General features: G+C 52.0%; 8 protein-coding genes across 8 annotated transcripts; 4 read left to right on the forward strand and 4 right to left on the reverse strand.

Annotated features, from left to right (window-relative positions):
- Positions 1-107: 107 nt before the first annotated feature.
- Positions 108-939, forward strand: C7974DRAFT_443119 (c-myc binding protein; the record flags this gene model as incomplete). Its single annotated transcript, XM_046145437.1, has 2 exons — positions 108-144; positions 190-939. 2 exons carry the CDS (start codon positions 108-110, stop codon positions 636-638), a joined length of 486 nt encoding a protein of 161 aa, XP_045992675.1. The 3' UTR covers positions 639-939.
- On the reverse strand, positions 940-3,236 carry C7974DRAFT_443126 (uncharacterized protein; the record flags this gene model as incomplete). The annotated part of the gene is made up of 4 exons (XM_046145438.1): positions 940-1,677; positions 1,726-2,115; positions 2,160-2,758; positions 2,811-3,236. The coding sequence occupies 4 exons, from the start codon at positions 3,234-3,236 to the stop codon at positions 1,038-1,040; spliced, it is 2,055 nt and encodes a 684-aa protein (XP_045992676.1). The 3' UTR covers positions 940-1,037.
- Positions 3,237-3,863: 627 nt separating this feature from the next.
- C7974DRAFT_57789 (mitochondrial ribosomal protein subunit L23) lies at positions 3,864-4,959 on the forward strand. Its single transcript, XM_046146901.1, has 2 exons — positions 3,864-4,209; positions 4,265-4,959. The coding sequence occupies exons 1-2, from the start codon at positions 4,151-4,153 to the stop codon at positions 4,872-4,874; spliced, it is 669 nt and encodes a 222-aa protein (XP_045992677.1). The 5' UTR covers positions 3,864-4,150; the 3' UTR covers positions 4,875-4,959.
- On the forward strand, positions 4,960-5,702 carry C7974DRAFT_57745 (uncharacterized protein). Its single transcript, XM_046146900.1, has one exon. It carries the CDS (start codon positions 5,045-5,047, stop codon positions 5,429-5,431), a length of 387 nt encoding a protein of 128 aa, XP_045992678.1. The 5' UTR covers positions 4,960-5,044; the 3' UTR covers positions 5,432-5,702.
- Positions 5,703-6,605: 903 nt separating this feature from the next.
- C7974DRAFT_379928 (uncharacterized protein) lies at positions 6,606-7,021 on the reverse strand (the record flags this gene model as incomplete). Its single annotated transcript, XM_046140485.1, has 3 exons — positions 6,606-6,698; positions 6,748-6,860; positions 6,907-7,021. 3 exons carry the CDS (start codon positions 7,019-7,021, stop codon positions 6,606-6,608), a joined length of 321 nt encoding a protein of 106 aa, XP_045992679.1.
- Positions 7,022-8,336: 1,315 nt separating this feature from the next.
- On the reverse strand, positions 8,337-10,643 carry C7974DRAFT_417248 (uncharacterized protein; the record flags this gene model as incomplete). The annotated part of the gene is made up of 3 exons (XM_046144052.1): positions 8,337-8,648; positions 8,713-8,979; positions 10,500-10,643. The coding sequence occupies 3 exons, from the start codon at positions 10,641-10,643 to the stop codon at positions 8,337-8,339; spliced, it is 723 nt and encodes a 240-aa protein (XP_045992680.1).
- A 1,025-nt stretch (positions 10,644-11,668) lies between these two features.
- Positions 11,669-14,668, reverse strand: C7974DRAFT_57842 (uncharacterized protein). The gene is made up of 6 exons (XM_046146902.1): positions 14,497-14,668; positions 14,425-14,448; positions 13,261-14,283; positions 12,700-13,172; positions 12,062-12,531; positions 11,669-11,973 (listed from the first exon to the last, which is right to left on the reverse strand). Exons 1-6 carry the CDS (start codon positions 14,506-14,508, stop codon positions 11,894-11,896), a joined length of 2,082 nt encoding a protein of 693 aa, XP_045992681.1. The 5' UTR covers positions 14,509-14,668; the 3' UTR covers positions 11,669-11,893.
- A 198-nt stretch (positions 14,669-14,866) lies between these two features.
- C7974DRAFT_343886 (opaque-specific ABC transporter CDR3) lies at positions 14,867-20,024 on the forward strand. The gene is made up of 10 exons (XM_046139323.1): positions 14,867-15,540; positions 15,586-15,853; positions 15,905-16,061; positions 16,112-16,255; positions 16,314-16,909; positions 16,960-17,273; positions 17,319-17,910; positions 17,957-18,284; positions 18,334-19,181; positions 19,235-20,024. The coding sequence occupies exons 1-10, from the start codon at positions 15,056-15,058 to the stop codon at positions 19,874-19,876; spliced, it is 4,374 nt and encodes a 1,457-aa protein (XP_045992682.1). The 5' UTR covers positions 14,867-15,055; the 3' UTR covers positions 19,877-20,024.
- Positions 20,025-20,696: the final 672 nt, after the last annotated feature.

Here is a 20,696-nt window from a genome sequence, read left to right on the forward strand (position 1 = left end):
CGAGAGAAGCGCGTCGGCACGTGGCGCTCCCCACATTGTGTCGCTGCCCCGCCAAAAGCTGTCGTGCCAAACATTGCACCAGCACCGAAAGCTTCATACAATACACAATGGCCTCGCAACAGGGACAACCAGGCTCCGGCCAGAGTATGTAGCACCGGCAATTTGTAGAATCGCTCTAACGCCCTCCAGTCGACGTTACTCAGCTGCCCGTTCCACAGCTCCAGGAGTTGAAAACCCAACTCGACCGCGAACTCGAGCACCTCACGACCTCTTTCCAGTCACTGCGCTCCGCGCAGGCGAAATTCCGCGACTGTCTTACATCGATTGCCACTGGCTTGTCGTCCTCCACCGCCGAGAAGACCCTTCTCGTCCCGCTCACAAGCTCACTATATGTACCTGGAAAGTTGACGGACCATGAGCACGTCTTGGTAGACGTGGGCACAGGATTCTTCATCGAGAAAGATATTCCCAGCGCACAGGACTTCTATGAGAGGAAGGTCAAGGACATCCAGGACAGCTTGAAGGATTTGGAGGGAGTCGTCAACTCGAAAGCACAGAATGTCAGAGTGGTTGAGGAGGTCATACGACTAAAGGTCATGAACGCGCAGGAGCAGGAGAACAAGAACAAGAGTGGCTAGGAGAACTGGGAGAAGAAAGGGGAATTTGACATTGAGTGGGCAATAGAGCCGTTGCGTGTCCGCATCAGTCGCCGAGTCAAACAACGCAGTGTCGAGGGTAGGAGGGACGGCACTTGATGATATGAAAGGGTTTTCTATTGAGGATGTACCACAAGGACTACACAGAAACGTGAAGGAAGTGCCTGAGGCGGCACTTAGGTACATTCATAGCACCCCGCGAGCGAATGCGCCATCGACAGACGTCGCGCATATTGGTAACCCATCCGAGGTATTCCCCAACTCGCTAGCTTTCAAGTAGTCGCCGATTTGCGTGCTACCGTCGTCTCTGAAATCGTACTCACTAGGCAAAGATTTTCCCTTGTAGCTGCAAGGAGCTGACAGGAATGAAACCTACCCACCTCAACCCTGTGTCACTGAGTTTACAATCTCAGAAAGCCGCAGCAGTATTCCTACTAAGGTGCAGATTCCTTCTCGAGGCGGCAACTTCTCGACGTCTTTCTTAGCATCGGCGTCTTTCTGAGCATCGACGTCTTTCTTATCATCTTTGTCTTTTTCAGGCTCGACATCTGTCTTGACACCAACATCGCTGTTGATGTTGAGGTCGCTGACGCCGAGATCCCCTACTTCGTGCACCATCGAGATGCATCCGTCGTCAGGCAGGAAGGTTCCAATGATGTCTTTCCAATTGGCTTGGTGACCAGCCTGCAGTTGTTCCAGCTCCGCGAGATGGTCGGCCCACTGCTGGTGACGCACGGCGAGACCCCAGCATGGGGACGATTCCTTGGGGTACCACATTGCCGTCAACTCAACCTTGTAGCTAGTGTCCTGAACACCGAACGAGTACATCTTGTCGAGGCGGCCGTGAACTAGCAATGATCTGATACTGGGGCTTCGATCCAGCGTCACAAAGCTTTGGGTCGAGTTCAGATCATAGTCCGCTTTCAAGACAGTACGTTCCGCGAAGCCCACAAGCGCCGGAGAGACGTTCGATCGTGATATCGGCATCATAGACTCCAAGGTAAAGGACCAGGCCCTCGATCTAGTCATGATTAGCTTCACGGAGTTGAATGTGTGATAGGACCCTTACTCGCCCAACTCCAACAGATTGACATCCATATTCCGTCTAGGACCATTTTTACCAGGATCGAGCCGATAGAACCTTTTTCCAGTCTTTTCGTACGAGCCGTCTTCATCGACAGTCCAATCGATCTTGACTACAAACAAGTTACTCCGAGGGCTAGGAGCTACAGTCGGTGGTGCTTGTTTCATTGGAGTCGGTCTGCCAACGCTTCGCACAGGTGGTAAGGGCTGCTTCTGGGTGTTATTGGGATCACGGAAGACCCACAACCCGTGTAGAGAAGGGCGGACATCCTTGGAATCTGTTGGTAAATTCGTCCAGGCGTTGATAGGCTTAAGAAAGCCATTCGTTGCGACAAGACAGTGATAGAGTTGCGTACCAGCCACATTCTCGAGAAGCCTACAACATTAGTAAAGGTCATCAAGCGAAAAGGCCGCACACACCATTTCTTGTGCGACAAGTCGACCTTGCCATTGATTGACTTGGTGAATGTCACCTTGTCGTTCTTCTTCCCAATATAGCTCTCTCCCATCTGTTTGGAAGAAAGAGCAATGCAGCCGAGACGCACAGCGAAATCGTAGCACCCCTTCCTGTAGCTTGCAGCTTCAAGAGTGTGCTTGAACGATTCTTGGATTTCGATCAGCTGCAGGTCGTCGAGACCATCTTCGCGAAAGCGTCCAGGCCGATCCATGCTCACATCCGGCAGCAGTCGAGGCATGATCACATCCGTATGGCTGGGCCACCAGACATCTGCTCGGAGTAGCTGGACATCTAAGCCCTCTCGACCGTCTATGATCATGTTTATTCCTTTGTGAAGACTGCACTTCTCCGCTCTCAGCCTTTCGATCACGGTCTTGTAGTGGCCTTCGGCTTCCAGGACATTAGCATTGTCGAACCCAATGATCTCGACGCGATGATTGTGCAGAAGCCTTATGAAGACCTCATCTCGTTTGCGGATGTCGTTCAGAGCCTGTAGCTCGTTACCAAACGCTGTACGGGGCGTGACATCCTGGTTGGGTAGGTCTTCAGGCCAGTCGACGAACTGCAATCAAACGTTAGTTACGAAGCCGCCTAAGCACTGGTTGACTGCTTACAGTTGACTGCATATCCTCCCGATCTGGTATCGGACCCAGGAAAAACGCCGCTCGTTGCTCTTCCTCCTCTGCCAGGTACCCTTGTATCCATTGCGCTGGGCAATAGCTACCAATCTTAGGCCACGCTGCAGAGTCTTTACTCTTCACGTCACCTCGATTGATCCAATCGTTGACGGCAGCTATGGCTTTCTTCGAGCCGGCGCCTGCGTACACGTCGAAGTGCTTGATCGTTTGTCGATTCCAGTGCGCCACCACGATGCCTCCTGTGTCGCTATAGATACTGTTGATGAGATTCTCACACTCTCTCCGGACAGTTTCACGTCGTAACTCTGGTTGAATTTGTATCGTAGACGTTACCTTCTTGTCCCTGAGGGCGGACGGCTCGATGCCGTTGGGCAAAGTTATAAGTAGTCGTTCCCGGTCCATGGCTAGTGCCACTCTCTATCAGATGTAGCGTATTTCTCAGGTGTATTGTGGTGGGATTGTGCAAGGTCGAGGGTCAGGGTGGGTTGGTGGGGTGAGTGACCGCTTAGAAGGAAGCTGCGGTAAGTCAAAGTGAATCGAAGCTTGGCGAACGCGTTTGACAGCCACACAACGGACAAGATATGAAACAAATCAAGTCTGCATAAGAACTATGTGATCACTGGCAGGACTTGCAGCGGAGAGAAGAGTGAATAAGTGTGGCTTGGTGCAATGCAGTATGTGCTTGGGCAGTCCAAAACGTGAGCAGGAATGGTCCAGGAAAGGTTCAAAAAGATCTAAACAAGCGTGAAGAAGTGAAACTGCAAGATCATCCAGCTGTCAATTAGTGTCTAAGGTCCGACAAATGGATTGCTTGCTCGCAGATTGCGTGTCAGGCAGAGCAGTTTTACCTCAGAAAGCATATGTCTGTAGAACTCAGCAAACATACCGAAGTGCTGCTATCTACACACAGATTGTCAAACAGTTTTTGTATCCTACCAATCTAGCCTCTAGAACTCTTTGACGGAAAGGCATTCGTCTGCGGGTAGCACAGAAATAGGTTTTCTTTATTGTTTATTAGCAAACTTCATAAGTCATCACACATGACCGCTACAAGCCTTGTTAAACACCGTGACGCATGATCCAGGGCACATGTTCATTGATGTACATGGTGAGTGAACTGGTGGTGCGTATATGTTGCAGTAGGCATTGCCAAGACGCGGAGTTCTGCGCACCTCCGCGATTTTCTGGACACCACCGTCAAACTCCACATCGCCGCGTAGGTGCTGTCGACCATCTCCCGCCTCACATCTCGCTCCGAAAGCCGGCACGTGGTCCACATCTCCCATTGATTGCTCGCGCAGTCAACACAGCCCATCATGGACGCAGTACCGATCTCAAAGAAGCTGATCGCCTTCGGCAGCAAGAAGATCTTCCTGTATGTCGCGCTTGGCTCCTCATATAGCCAGCGGACCGCGACTGACGCCCCCTAGGCCCAAGTTCACAGTCGCAATGGTGCGCACACACGGTCTCTCGCCATACCACGCGCGCTTCTTCGTCCCGCTGGACTTCTCAAAGTACGACCTGCGCGACTACCTTTACCACGCCTACAATGTCCGATGCTTCAACATCCGGTCCTACGTCAAGCAAATGCCCGTTCGCGACGCACCAGATCAGCCGCGCCACTGGTTTCGCCCTGAATCGAAGAAGTACATGACAGTAGAGATGGAGCAGCCCTTTGTATGGCCTGCGCTGCCGGAGGACACAAAACCTTGGGGCGTGGGAACCGCGAAGGCAGAGACGGAGGCGGCAGCCCGGTCTAACGGGATTGTCACGATGGAGCAGAAGAGGGAGTCAGCCAGGTTGTTGCGGGAGAAGGTCAAGAAGCTTCTGACGAAGCAGGAGCCAGTGCTAGCGTCTAGTATTGGGAAGAAGCTAGACCAAAATATAGAACTGACGCCTAAAGAGAAGGACACAGTTCAGGCTGCTGTGCAGAGGAAAGCAGATAACAAGAAGATGCCTGCATTAGACTTCTGGGAGCGAAAGAGGTCAATGAAAGTAGTAGAGGCTGACGACTCGAGCCGTTACACAATCAAGGTATGAGTAAGAAGAAAGAGCTGTGTATATTTGGCTGTATCATAACGCATGGACTTGGAGTAATTCATCCGCAAATTATCGAAAGGAAGCTGTGAGGCTCCAATCCCTGGACTCTCTTGGACGGGCTGTATGTCTTGGGTAAACATGTGCACACACCCAGCGCAGTCTTCAAATCGATGAGCGTGTTGATGACTTGCACAAACCTGATGGTGTTGACGCGGCTGCTCCGACTAGTCTTCGTTCTGTCTTTATCTGGCCTCCTCAATTGCCAGCAACAGATTCTTTCAGTTGTTGGCAACTCTCTGCCACACTCGACCATCATATTAGAGCAGGCGACAGGTTTCAAGGTAGCATATTCATACTTGCGATTCACTGATGTCGCGGTACTTTCATACACTGTAACATACGCTACCACACGCAATCGTTGGTCCAATTATCTCAAACGTGGTTTCGTGTACCCGTGTGCCTCACGCTCTTCTCTACGCAAGTCGGATCACCTTGAGCTTCTTATTCAGCATGCATTTGCTCGTTCGCTTGCTACTCGTAATCAGACCTTGTTATAGCCTTCGGCAGTCCGTCACGATACGCACGCGCCGGTGCAAGCGCAGTGTCCTTTCACTTCAGCGAGTATCTCACTCGTCATATCTGGCTACGCACATGTAGGAATTTGTCTTAGAAGGAGTGGAGCAGGGACGCTGCAGGTTCACTTTGAGCTTTGGACGACCTCCCTTCAATCATTTCCGCGAAACGAGATCACTTAGCCAAGACCCTCTGGGCGTACTTCTCCGCAACACTCGATCCTAGGACTTGGTCTTGATCGAGGGTCAAAGATTGATCATGCCCATACCTCTACGTCAATACTCAACCCTCCCGTCCCTCAGCTGCTCGTGGACTGACCATGAGCAGTGGCGCAATCCGTTGTGTTCGCATCAACTGTGCGTTAGATAGTTTCACACTTCCTGGCTTGCCAGCGGAGTTGTTGCCTCTGAACATAGACAAGTCTACAGCCTGTGCGCTGCGAACCGAAACATACACCAATTCGAGTCCGAGCTCGTTGGTAGTATGGTCCGCTTGGGACCATGGCTTTCTGCTCGTGCGAGCGCCTTCAGGGCCCAAACTCCAAGCAGCTTTTGAGGAGCTTGTCAGACAAGCTGCGGACTACTTCCTTGGGTTTGACAGCCAATGAGTATGGAAATTTCGGTGCCGGCTTCAATTCGTCCCCAAGGCTCCGTGCTGTTGACTTTTGTCGAAGCTGCAGATAGGCTCTGATGCCTAGACTGAATCTATGTGGCCTGGTCTCAGATATGAGGAAACTAGAAGCACTTCTTGGGGTAGACCGTACTCCTGACAAATCCACCTGGGTTGTTGCTTGAGGAGATGACATGTACAGTAAGATGAGATGTCTTGGAAAGAAAGCGTCTGCTTGAATAAGGCAACAGCTGCAACACCCTTGAGTTAGCAACTCAGAGACATCGATACAGTGCACCGTTTACCACGTTCAACTCTGTGACGTCGAAAGTCTGCCATGTTGCTAGAAGGTGTGTTTAGTGTTAGCGAACAGACCCTCTTCAACTATATAACGGGAAGCAGTTATGAAGATGATCGTTCGCATTCATTACAAAGTACACCAGTCATAAAATGCTGACTGCAAGCTGCTTTTCATTGCGCCAGTCCTCCCAGCAACGGCCCCAGTTCTTCGTATTCGCCCACGTCGACTGGCAGAGAAACGTCAACATCTCACTGCTTCGAGCTGACCTTCGCAGTCTCCTCCTGGAGCTTCTTGATATTATCCTTGGCCGACGCACCAGTCTCGCTCCTGTCCGCCTTGACCTGCACAGTGTTAGCACCTTTCTCCGCGCCTCAAGCATCGGATACGCACAATGCTCTCGCTGTCGCTGGCAAGACCCTCCTCCCACTTGCCCTTGCCCTCCTTCTGGTTCTTCAGCTGCTGCTGCTTGAGCTGCTCGGCTTCGTCGGCGCGGCCCTCGGTGTCTGCACGCGTCAGTGTGTAATCTCATGGGCCGACGGCATTGCATACGCAGCTTGGACTCCTTGCCGGCGCTGCGGGCTATTGACTGTGAGAAGGCAGCGCGCTGGACATGGCCAGCGGACACGAAAGGCGCGCGGCGGGCGATGGAGCGGATGGAGTACATGGTGGTGTGAGGTCGTGGGGCTTTTGGGTAAGGCGATGGACGAGGATGGATTGATGGGTATCTTGACTGATGGAATTGAATGCGTAGTCAGAAGTGATTTGGCTGCAGTGATCAATTGCGGGAGAAAGGACAGCTCAAGCTTCCCCAGATGAAGAAACCCACCAAGCTAGGGACGAATATATGACGTCAACGCGGAGTTACCACCATTACGAATGGTGCATCTGGCCGCGAGCGTCCAATGCGCGACGCCCATTTCAAAGCACTGGCCCGCTCTGTCGCAGACGGTGCCTGAATGCTTGATTTTGTACGCTTTGGTTGTTCAGTGGCGCAACGGCGCGGTCGGGGAATGAAGTCCCCATGGCACGCATGTGTACTGGTCCTGCACGACACCCCGCGTGGGATTCAGCACTCTACTTGCTCGCGTTCTTGTTTCAACGTTACATTAAGCCTCAGACAAGATTTGACCCCGCAGCTCACATGAGCACCACACGATTCATGGCCTGATGGAGCTGTCCAGACGTGCGTCGCCAGACCTTCCTGTATGAAATGCTCACCGGCAGCTGACGGGACAGGCGCGAGCTAAGCTTCAGTGATGCAGTTGATGTGAGCGCACGAAGATTGCTCTGCAAGTCGTAGGTAAAGAGGAGTGCGATTGCGTCCTAAGATATTCACTGCCCTCGATAGAGGCGTGTCAAATATGAAATCCAGATGAGACCAAAACATCCAAGAAGATCGCCCCTATCCACCAGGGTCGTATGTAAAGCTCATACAAAAGAACAAGGAAATAAACAAGACCAGCGCCATATGACTGCGTAGAATCATCCCAGCGTCGTACAATGATTGATAAGACACCCAGACGATGCACCCGAACCAATGACCCAACACGCTCTGACACCGCCGCTTCGAAATTCGCCAATTGGTATATACCGACCGCTGAAACCGAGAACCGACCAGACAAAAGAAATCTACCCTTTGTATGGCCAAACAGCCGGGCAATAAGACATCAAGATTTTCGTCTTTAGAACGCTGATGATAACTCCCAATGCGACCAAAACACCGAGTGTGCAAACCGCCGTAATGCGTTATCGCTGGAGACTGAGGCTCTAGCATCTATTCAAATAAGTCCGCAGAAGAATGTGACGCCGTCGCAGGTGCGAGTGGGATACCCAAGATGTCGAAGAAGATATCGTAGATTTGTACAAGGGAGGCGTAGTATGGATATCAAGAAGAAGTAGATCCTGGAGCAGCCACTAGCAAGCAACGGAAGACGCCGCAATGCCATGTCGGACGTCGCTAAGCCTCATGCCAGCGAAGCTTACCAGCGGCGCTGCGACATGAATTGCTGCTGCATCTGTCGGTTGGGCGAGACAGATGGGGGTGGGCTCGCGACGGCCCGTGTTGAGGGGTCGACGATGGGGATGGCGTTACGGGTGCGCTGAGCTAGTGGTTGGTGCAGCTTTGTCTGCGAAGCGCTGTTCTGCTGGAAGTTGGTGGGCGTGTATGGGTTGGGTGCGGTGGACAGAACAAAGGAGGGGGTGGGCTGCAGCTGGTGCTGGAGCGGCGACTGCTCGGGCGAGCCGCTGGACAGCGACGAGCGGTCAGATCCAGACGAATGGATGGACTGGAGCTGCATCGTGTCAGGGTCTGGCTATGACATGACGGTGGCAAATGTCACGGGCCGAATGACTTACATCATCCTCAGTGAGCAGGTGGAACGGGCAGAACATCTCGTCATCCTCAATGTCGAACGAGCGGGCGGCCTCGAAGTCGCGCTTGAAGGCAATGGACGTCGGCGGCTCGACGTTGAATTCCTTGGGAGTGCGGACCTGGCGGAACTGCTTCTGCTGGTGCTGGGCCGAGATTCGGGGCGCACGCCGCGATCGGCCGCCGTGGTGGTTGGTGTTGTGCTGGTGGGCGTTGAGGTGCTGGGCGTGGTGCTGTGCACCGTAGTTGAAGAACTGCGACATGGTTGAGGACTGTGCTGATGGCAGACCGGATGAAAGTCGGTGGTGGGGGCTGCGCAAAGGGCGGTGGAGCGAGGATCACAACAAAGCAGGCCGGCAACGGGACGGGTGGTCGGGAGGTGTGTAACGTATCGCGTGCGAGCGTCAGAGACTGCGGGCGAGGGCGGAGGCGGGCGTATTAACTAATGTGCAGTACGAGGCTGAGTAGATGTCTTGAGTTGAGCGTGGGTGCGGGTGCGGGCGAGCGAGGAACAGGAGGGAAGGGTGGGCGATTTGAAAGGCACGCAGTCAGCGGGCGACGGCCTGTGGCTAGCGAAGGAGTGGGCCCTTGTTTGGCTCGGCGCCTGTGATTGGGCGCGCACTTCGCCACTGCACTGGAGCTAGGCCCGTTTCGTCGCAGGCGTTTTGTCTGGGATCTCCTCGACCAGGCGGACTGTGCTCGCGGTGCTGGGCTCAGATCGTGCGGTTGCAAGCAGCGGCCATGAGCGCGCAGTGCGTGCGAGACGACCCGTTGCAGTGGCAGCTCGCCGTGTCGCAGCACTTGATGTGGTCTTGTCGGCGCTGAGACGACACGCATGCGCGCTGCACGCTACGGGTGCCAGCCAGCTCAGCCTCGCCAAAGACTAGCAAATGACCACACAGACCCTGACCGCTCCTGCCGGCCGCCGCACGGCGCTCGAGGTGTGTACCTATCCAGGGGAATGCGCGCTGCGTGCAGCCTTGTGGTGCAGCAATGCGCTGTCGGTTCCTGTCGGCAAGCGCGGTCACCGTCGCCGTAGAGCCTCTGCTTCGAGACGGCCCAACGATCCCGGGCCTTTGCGTGCGCTAAAGCGGCAGTCTGGCGCCCTCGACATCGTCGTTGAGGCCCTTGAGGGGTTTCCGGGATTCGCTGGCGGTCCCGACGCCGTCTCCGCAAATCACTGCCCTCTGCAGCCGCCTGGGTTTGTTCTGGAATGCACGCCCGCCAACAAGTGTCGAATGCATGTCTCCTGACGATGCAGCCACCCACACGTCTCGAGGCCGTCCAGACGCCGCCCATGTCTGACATCTTGCACCCTGAGTGACCCATGGGCGCCCCGACCAGCTTCCGTGCGACGTGCAAAACTCTCGGTAGCCAATCGCGGCGCCTGCGCTGCGCACCAAAATAGCTGCGCCTGGCTCCCCGCACCGCCTGCTCGTTCACGCCGCACGCTATTAGGGATGGCAATCTCCCGCCTGCAGCTTGCCATAACATGCGAATAACACTGTACCGTGGTCGTGTGCCGCTGTTGCTGGGACTCGGAGTCCTGTGCGCTGTTTTGGCGCTGAAACAAACCCCGGACTTCTCAAACGCTCAATCTCAGCAGCTTGTCATGCGGTCTTTGTTTGTGTTCCAGCCTTGTCGGCAGTCCGCATCTGTCTGGCTAGGGAAGCTGCTGTCGCTAGGCATATCCATTTGATGTCTCTGCGTTCTCCATTTTGCAGCCTTGATCGGCATGCTGAAAGAAAACTATATGTGTTAAAACTTAACTCACCCTGAACATGCAGGAGTACAAATCGAGGCCAGAGTGCTTCGAAGAGCGCAGAGTGACTGGTGCGAAAGTCGTAACATGAACCTGGGCAGCGTTAGAGGCGCTGTAAACATGGTTCGCAGAATCGTTGGAACCACGGTTCGCCATACTGTAGCCATGGTTCGTGATGTTGTATGTCTGACCAGACGGCCTTCTTTGGCGGCGTGGTAACGACAATAGCATGGCATCAACGGTCACATCAAGTGTGGGCTAGGTGCAACACAAGCGCATGCTGCGAAGTTCGTGCACACTGCGTTTACATCGGGGCGTATGTAGTGCTATGTAGAAGTACCTGTTGGCGCGCGCTTCGGCCTGAACTTCGGTTGATTGCTGACGGTCTCCTAATAAGGAAATGCATGAACTACTAGTCAGGCTTGGAAGAATGAATTGATTTTGCACGCAGTAGGCCCCTGGGTGGCAATGCCGCTGTACAGACAGCATCACGGGGATGTGGTAATACTATTCCCTTGTCGATCAGGTCGCAGCGTATTCAACAGTAGGAGCCACTGGAAGATGTACCGTTGCTTCGTGGTGTCCAGGCAGAAGTTGCCAGTTGTGACCGTCTTGAGATGGCAGTGATACAGCAGCGGCGCGCGCAGTCCAGAATGCATCAAGTGCAATACCACAGAGGATTGAAAAAAAATAAGCATACTGCAAGCATTGCTAAGCGGTTCAACACACCTTGTCACTGGCTTGTTTTGGCCCCACTCCTTCAAGTGTCTTATGGCAAGTGACAACCGAGCATTTGCTCAGCAGAAGAATGAAGGTGGTACCTGAGCAGCATCTCCTTGGAATGCCGGGTGACTGCAAAAACGGTATTATGATGCTGTATAGAATGAATAGAACAGTCGCAATGGTGCAGGCCCTAACACTGTGTTGCGGCGCTGGAGTACACGAATTGGACCACATATATATGGACGTGGAACAGTCGTGCCCTTTGCCAATCAAGCACAGCAGTCTTTGGTGACGTTGCTGTGATTAACATCTAAACTCCGTCACAAACTCGCCTCATACTGTCCAACATTCATTTTCCGCCCATGTTGCGGTCGATGTTCTCCTTGCTTACATTAGGTAAATACTTGGGACTTGGGACTTGACGAAACGATCGCGACATCGTCAACGAAGATATCTTGACTCTATTTGACTCTTCACGAGAGTTGAAGGCCATGACAAGCTTCCGAACAAGATGAATCCGAATACTTTTTGACAGCGGCCCTGTGTTAAGGCCTTGTGGGAACATAATGTGAGCGATGCACTGGCTGTAACCCGACAAAACATTCCAGAGTACCGGCTCCGCACTATGGAGTACACATAGGACAATTTTGTCGCAAACACATTTCTCTGATACCGACACAATGTCAGTATGTAAGTAGATCCGTCTCGTCAAGTGTTTGGTGTTGGCATCGATAGAGCTGCCTGCTGTTGACCTGGCTCAACACTATTGCCGTCAGTCAAAAGTCGCTTGAGAAATCATCATTCATGCACAACTTACGCTGCTTGCATGAAACTCATGTTGCTGTCCATACCGTCATTCACAGTATCACCAATGTCCCACCAATTCTCGTTCCAGTTGCGGCCTATGAAGTCGTTTTCCATCGCTCGTACAAATCCAAGCGGGTCGAGATCGCCGTCCATCGTCATCGGAAAGTCAGGAATTGTATCAAAGGCCGATAGATCAAGATCTGGCATGGCTGTGTTGAAATTGAGATTAGTTGACTGTTGCTGCGTGTCATCAGAGCCTGCTAATTGTCCTCCTGAAGAGCTGGGCATTTTGTTCCGGCGATCATCTTGTATGGTCCGACACACTCTATTGAGCGCCTTGATGGTCTTCGTGAACGGCTTGAGATCCGAGAGGATAGTCTTGCTGGTGTGCTCCATAGCATCAGCGACCCGCTCCAGCTGACGAACATCTTCCTCACACTCTTCAGGATTGGTGCAAGCCATAATGTGTTCGTAGAGCGTGAATACTGCACAGAAGGGGTAGAAGTTCATAAAGCTATGTCGATACGTTAGTACGTCCCATCTGGAATGCTCAAACGGGTAGTCAACGCAGATTTTGGCTCAGAGGCACCGATGTTTGCCGAGTGTTGGTTGGTCATGCTTTCCGACTGCCTCGCAGCAAAAGAAAGTGGGGTTACAGACGAGAAGGGGATATCAAACTTACTGAATGAAGTAGTTTGTTGAACCAGGTTTTTTCTGAACTCTTGCGCTACCGTCCTGATCAAAATACAGCAGAGTGCGGACAATCGTTCGTGCCGCACGTATGGTAATTGCATCGACATCACTGATCTTATCGACTCGATTTGCAAGTCGTTTCAACCCGACAATAACGGCGGAGATGTTCATGATGTGATCGGCGACAACGCAACGAAGCGAGAATGGAACAGTCATGTCTTTCATGGTCGCCTCCATCTTCCAGTCTGCCACTATCACTTCGAGCTTGCGGCAGCAATCGTCCACGTCATGAGAGACACTGATACCTTCAGCCGTAGCGTTATCAATGGAACTAATTTGCTCAATCGTTCGAGATGTGTAGTCTATCCAGATGCATAAGAGCATGACCTGAGTAGGGTGCGGATGCATATGCTTGGGGTGTAAGACAGCCGGTGGCCTGACGGTCTGCGGTTTCCATCTCAGCTGTACTCGTGTCAGCTCAATTCTGTGAAAGCGATGGCCAGGGTGCCCTCGTGCTGGTGATACCAGAGCATATGAGGTGTGGACTCACTACAGTGGGTCTCCCCCAGAACAAACGGAACAGACAATCTGTCGATAGAACTTGCCAGAAGAGATATCTAAGCGGCTCTCTTTCCTCTTCTTCCTTAATTGAGTTAGCTGGAGTGGCATCCAGATTGTCAATACCCTTGCTCTTCAGATAGTGACAAGATTTCAGATGGAACTTCCATGAAAGCTGATAGTCCAGATTATTGATCGCAACCCAGGCGCTTAACGCTGCCGTGTATCCATCCATAGATGTTCCAGTAGGAGCTTCCAACCAAGCAGGAACGTGTTCTAACGCTTTCAGATATGCAGTTTGAGTCAGTGTATCCCCAGGCCCACGCGTTTGATTGAGACCATAGTAAATTGCTGCAAAGTACATAACGTGGACCCCTGGATCGACCTTGATGTGAGGTGAGTCGATGACGTATGGGAGCGACCGTAGAAGGTTCACGTCGAGAGCCGCTGTAAAGGCGCCCGGTACTACCAACGTGTTCATCATCTCAATAAAAGATTCGAGGCAGTGTTTTGCTTCTTCAAGTGGAATTGTTAAGACGACCCTTCCTTGTATGAGATTGGCTCGAAGCTTGAGTTTTCCGAGATCCTCCAAGGCATCATTCAGAGCAGACATGTCGGTGTCAATCTGTGGTGTTGGGGTAGTGATTGGTGTGGTTTGGGACTGTAGTTGTTTCTTTGTATCAGTGGCCATACGGTAAACCCAAAGGTCTTCTCCGCTCTCTGTTGCCCGAAATGTAGCAGTCGGAGGTGAATCGATAGCAAGATCACGGTTTGCATTATCTGATGTGGATGTAGTCACTGATGCTGAGACCGATCGCGATCGTTGCGGTGCAAGCTCAGCACGGTGGCCAACATTGCTGATTTGCTTTTCAAGCAGCTCTAGTCGCTGGTTCAGTGATGTGGTCGCGCCTCTCTGCTGTGCAAGCCGAGGCCGTTGGCGTCGTTCGAGATACTGACACTCGGTCTTTGCGATAACACACTGATGACAGACAGGGGCGGCTTTATCGCATTTAATCTACTCCTCGTTAGACTCGAGCGCCAATCCTATCCCGTAACAACAGAAAGGTCTTGGTCATGAAGGTCAACTTCTGTGGTGTGGAAGAGCTGAAACATGAAGTCGAGCAGCAGCAGCAGCAGCCAGCTTACAGCGACGTACCTTCTTGCGCTTACAGCGCTGACACTAGAGGAGATCAGTACGGTTTGAATGAACGCAGTGTGGGCCACCCACAGCAAGTTTCATAGTGAACGGCCCAGTAGAACACTATCCCTGAGATGTGCTGCTCTCTGAGTTCCCGGCGTCCGGGCCCCTGGATGTGTCTGCGGGCCCAGGACGGAGGTGGAGCTCAGTAGTAGTAACAGATCCTAAGTCCGGCCAAGATCTCGCCCAGGCACTGTGAGTGCAGTAATCATTTAGTGGTGGTCGCGGTGTAAGCACAAAATATAACGCCGCGGAGCCGCGGAGCTCTCGGGCGCCGGTCAGGTAAGCCAATCACAACCAGGCTGTGGCTCAGCAGCTCGGAGGGAAACACTCTTGGCAGATGATACGCACTTTCGGACATTCCAGCTTTTGCGAGAGCAGGAGTCACGCCCATCCAAACTGCAGGCGCAACTGGCCTCAAGGAAGTCATGGATGGTCTTGGCCCCGTCAGGGCTGCCGCGAGCTGGCATTTTGTGGAGTGCGGAGCCCGTAAGTTCTCTTCGCGGCCTATGTATGAAAAATCAATATATACTGGTTGCCTTGCACCATCTCATACATCCACACTCTCCCCAGCGTTTCCCTTGTCACTATGTCGGATCCAAGGATCTTCACACAACAACTCGCAGAAAAGCAGAAGCTAGACTCCCGTTCAAACTCGGAGGAAAGCATAGCATCTGTTGGCGACCAGGACATACAGCAGGAGCAAGAGGTTCTTGACCTCGTTCGCAAATATACGTCACAATCGCAGCAAAACTACGGATCACCCTTCGAGGCTACAAAAGGCGGTCGACTAGATCCACAAAGCGATCAGTTTCGAGCTCGAGATTGGGCTAAAGCCTTCTACGAATTAAAGTACAGTGGCGATGAGTCTGTCGCTCGTGTGGCAGGCTTCGCCTTCGAGGGTCTCGACGTTTGGGGTCAAGGAAGTCCGACCGACTTCCAATCGACTGTTGGCAACACCATCTTGAAGCTCCCAGCTCTATTCGGCAGAGGTAGCCAAAAGATTGAGATTCTTCGAGGTCTGGATGGTCTCTTACTTCCTGGTGAACAGCTTTGTGTGCTCGGACCTCCTGGGTAAGTGTGGCTCCCTCGTTTGTTCTCAAATGCTAACGTTTATAGTTCTGGCTGCTCCACTCTACTCAAGACTATTGCCGGCGAGACACATGGCTTCCAAGTCAGCCCTGAGTCCTACGTAAACTACCAGGGTATCTCCGCAACTGATATGCAATCCATGTTTCGTGGCGAAGCCGTTTACACAGCTGAAGTCGACGCTCATTTTCCTCAACTCAGCGTTGGGGATACACTGTACTTTGCAGCACTTGCTCGTGCACCTCGCAACCTACCTGGTGGTGTGGCAAAAGAACAGTATGCGGCTCATTTGCGCGATGTGAGTAGCGTCTATCTTAATTACCAAACACATCAAGCTAATGCAGTAAAGGTTGTGATGGCCATGTTTGGCATAAGTCACACCATGAATACACGTGTTGGCAACGACTTTGTCCGAGGAGTCAGCGGCGGTGAACGCAAGAGAGTAACCATTGCTGAAGCTACATTGAGCTTTGCACCCTTACAGGCGTGGGATAACAGCACGCGTGGTTCGTAACAATACGGCCTGCATGGCAATGACCAAACTGACAGAGAATAGGATTGGATTCGGCAAATGCAGTCGAGTTCTGCAAAACACTCCGTACTCAATGCGATGTCTTCGGGACTTCTGTTTCCGTTGCTCTCTATCAGTCCCCGCAGGCTGCATATGATCTGTTCGACAAGGTTACTGTTCTCTATGAAGGTACGTGCATATAGCCTTCGATTTGTCGAGAGCTCGTGTGGCTGATGATCCCATGCAGGTCGACAAATCTATTTCGGTCCTGCGCGAGAGGCGCGCGATTACTTCCAGCGCCTAGGTTTCGAATGTCCAGAGTCTCAGACAACACCCGATTTTCTCACTTCGATGACCTCGCCTGCCGAACGTCGCATTAGATCTGGCTACGAGAACTCAACCCCCCGAACGTCTGACGACTTTGCACGCTGCTGGAGGGAAAGTGCAGAACGACAACTACTCTTGCGCGACATTGCAGAGTACAAGCAGAACCATCCACTCGGTGGTACTGGTTGTGAGCAGTTTGCCACGTCCCGAAATTTGGAAAAATCACAGACACAACGGTCAACATCTCCATTCACCTTGTCATACTGGGGACAGGTCCGTCTCTGTATGTGGAGAGAATTGAAGCGGCTCAAAGGTGACCCAAGTGTGCCGATAACAATGCTCACTGTCAATTTCTTTGAGGCCCTGATCATTGCTTCCATCTTCTACAACTTGCCAGCAAACACGTCTTCACTCTTCATGAGAGGCGCCGTCCTGTTCATGATGGTGCTACTGAACGCATTCAGCAGTATGCTGGAGATTATGAGCCTTTATGCAAAGCGCCAGATCGTAGAGAAGGTCTGTCAAACATGTGAGATCCTATCGCACCGGGCTGACTCGTCTATTAGCATAATCGATACGCGCTCTACCACCCAAGCGCAGAAGCGATGGCATCAATGGTCGTAGATCTGCCTCACAAGATACTGAACGGTCTTGTCGTAAACTGCACTCTCTATTTCATGGCTAATCTGCGCCGAGAAGCTGGAGCATTTTTCTTCTTCTACCTGATCGCCTTCACCATGACTCTCTCAATGAGCATGTTTTTCCGCTTGTTCGCAAGTATGACCAAGACTATCGCACAGGCCCTTGCGCCTAGCTCTATCATCCTGTTGGTGTTAGTGCTCTACATGGGCTTTGGAATTCCAGTCAAGTACATGAAAGGGTACGTGCAACCCTTTGTTGACAGACTTCTACTAAACTCTCTCAGGTGGGCAAGTTGGGTCCGATGGATAGACCCGGTATCGTACGGTTTCGAGAGCGTGATGGTCAACGAGTTTCACGACCGACAATTTCCCTGCGCTAGCTTCGTCCCCTCTGGCCCTGGCTATGAGAATATATCCGCTGAGCAGCAAGCATGTGCGGTGATTGGATCTCAGCCCGGCCAGAATTTTGTTGGTGGTACCGCCTACGTCGAGACAGCGTTCTCATATAACTGGAACAATCGCTGGAGGAATTTCGGGATCATGGTGGCCATAACAATTATCTTGCTCATCACTCATCTCGTCATGTCGGAGCTTGTTGCTTCAGAGCGTTCAAAGGGCGAGGTCCTGGTATTTCGACGCTCAAAGATGGCAAAGGCCGCGCGGCAACGTGGATCGGATGAAGAGACCGGCAAGATATCCGCTCACCGAGGCGAGAAGACTGACAACAGCGGCACGTCCACACCCAATGTTCAGAAGCAGCAATCAGTTTTCCACTGGGAGAGTGTGAACTATGAAGTACCGATCAAGGGTGAGACGCGCCAGATCCTGGACGCAGTGGACGGCTGGATCAAACCAGGGACACTCACAGCACTTATGGTAAGAGACCCAAACAGCTGATAGTATCCTCCTAACATCCGATCAGGGAGTCTCCGGTGCTGGTAAGACCACCTTGCTCGACGTTTTAGCAAGTCGCACAACGATGGGCGTCATTTCTGGGAGCATCTTCGTGGATGGACGGGAACGCGATGAAAGCTTCCAACGAAAAACCGGATATGCGATGCAACAGGACCTGCACCTTGAAACTTCTACTGTCCGCGAAGCACTCGAGTTTTCAGCCCTGCTGCGACAACCCATCGAGTATTCTCGAAGCGAGAGGCTAGCATACGTGGATCACGTCATAGACCTCCTCGATATGCAAGAATACGCAGATGCTGTCGTCGGTAGACCTGGCTCAGGACTCAATGTCGAGCGTGAGCTAATCCCCCCTTTCTGAGATCTCCAAATGCTAACTTCATGCAGAGCGCAAGCGCTTGACAATCGGTGTTGAGCTTGCGGCCCGACCTCAGCTTCTTCTGTTCCTCGACGAACCCACATCTGGATTGGATAGCCAGACTGCGTGGTCCATCTGTGATCTCATGGAAAAGCTTACACGTAATGGACAAGCTATTCTTTGTACAGTCCACCAGCCATCGTCCCTCCTCTTCCAGCGATTTGATCGTATCTTGCTCCTTGCGAAAGGTGGCCGGACAGTCTACTTTGGTGACATTGGCACCAACTCAACCGTTCTTCTCGACTACTTCGCGCGAAATGGCGGACCTAAGTATGCTCCAGGAGAGAATCCCGCTGAATACATGCTTGCGGCGATCGGCGCGGCCCCTGGAGCTCAAACGTCGATCGATTGGCCTCAAGTGTGGAAGGACAGCCAGGAGCACAAAGAAGTAAAAGCGGAGCTTTCAAGACTACGGGATCTTGTCAACTATCCATCCGCTGTCATGGACTCTACCGATGGAAGCCATCAAGCGTTCGCCGCATCCTTCACGACCCAGTTCTCTACTGTAGCCGCGCGTGTTGCTCAGCAGTACTGGCGCACTCCTTCGTATATCTACTCCAAGGCCATCTTGACCGTTGGTTGCTCGCTTTTGATCGGTTTTTCGTTCTTCCAAGGAATCAACACTCAACAAGGTCTCCAGAACCAGATGTTCGGCGTTTTCATCTTTCTCTTCGTGGTCATTCAACTCATTTACCAGATCCTTCCCATGTTCGTCGTACAGCGTACGTTGTATGAAGCTCGTGAACGGCAGTCGAAGACGTATGCGTGGCAGACGTTCGTCTTATCCAATATTATGATCGAGATGGCCTGGAATGCTGTAAGTATACCTGTTTCTGCTCGAACCCATCAAATGCTAACTGCCTCCGGTAGTTCATGGCTGTCCTCTGCTTCCTCGTTTGGTTTTATCCCGCTGGCTTGTACCGGAACATGGAGATCACGGATTCTGTCAATATCCGTTCCTTCCATACACTGCTCCTGGTCGTCGTCACCTTCCTTTTTGCATCGGCCTTGGCACACATGCTGATCGCAGGAAGCCCCAATGAGGATGTCGCAGGCGCATTCGCAACGCTGATGTCTATCATGCTTTACGCTTTCTGCGGCATTCTCTCGGGGCCGAGCACACTTCCTCGCTTCTGGATCTTCATGTACCGAGTCAATCCATTTACATATCTGGTGTCCAGCTTTATGTCCACCACGATCGGTCAGACACCTGCATACTGCGCGGACGCTGAGTTCCAGGTCTTTGCCCCGGCGAACGGGACCTGTGCTGAGTACATGCAACAATACATGTCAGTGGCTGGAGGCTACCTTCGCGACGAGCAGGCAACAGATCAATGCCAGTACTGCCAGATCGATAACACCAACCAGTTTCTCACTCGCATCAACGCTAGTTGGGATACACGCTGGAGAGATTTCGGCCTTCTCTGGGTATATGTCGCGTTCAATGTTGCCGCTGCAATGTTCTTCTATTGGCTGTGCCGCGTGCCTAAGGGCAAAAAATCAAAGAACTGAGCGATGGAGACCCAAGTTCGAGTTCATGGCGTACCGGTTATCTTGATAATTTCTGAGCCAGTACAAACGCGCAAGCAATCGATAGACTTTTTAGATTTCATAGCTTCTAGAACTTAGATATGGTGTAATGGCAGCAGCGATACTTCAGCGTTCGGCCTTAAAGCTCGACAAAGCTTCTTTCTCCTCCCTCAGTCACATCACCAATACTCGCATCAAGAGGTGTCATCATCTAAGTAGAGAAATTTCGAGGAGGTAGCTATGCATCCCTCTTGAAATCTATCTTTGGAAGTGTAATCTCTGCTATTCTAGTATGCCACAAGCCGCCCGTAGTGAGCCCAGAAAGGTTCGTCAAACTACAAACACAGCGCTAATCTGCAGCGCAGACTGCGGTTGATATCTTTTATGACTGTTGGATTTGGTTGGTGAAGCACGGGAGTTCTCCTTTAGGCCAGACCTTGCCACTTGTGTTTGCCAATATCCGTCGGTACGTATCGTCATGTGCCTTATCAAGGATCGCTAGACATTTTTTTGGTGTCTCCGAAAGTCTGCGGAGGCTTTGCTGGCTAGTCTAAATGCATCTCGACTGATGAACATTCCATCGGATCCAAATTTCTAGCAATTGTAGGATGTCGAGCGTGCTTTCGAAGCCCGAACACTAACTGCAAATCAGAGGTCTGCAGCAACGAGAAGCTGATATGAGCAGGTTCACATTTTACAACTCACCCGTGATCCGACTCATGTTGTATTTATTTTCTTCTGCAGTCATCGAAGATCAACATTCCAATGTTGGCATGTACATGATGTTAATATCTTTTTCGTG

The sequence above is a fragment of the Boeremia exigua genome (assembly GCF_020726555.1).
Source record: "Boeremia exigua strain MPI-SDFR-AT-0100 chromosome Unknown C7974scaffold_12, whole genome shotgun sequence".
Lineage (NCBI taxonomy): Eukaryota > Fungi > Ascomycota > Dothideomycetes > Pleosporales > Didymellaceae > Boeremia > Boeremia exigua.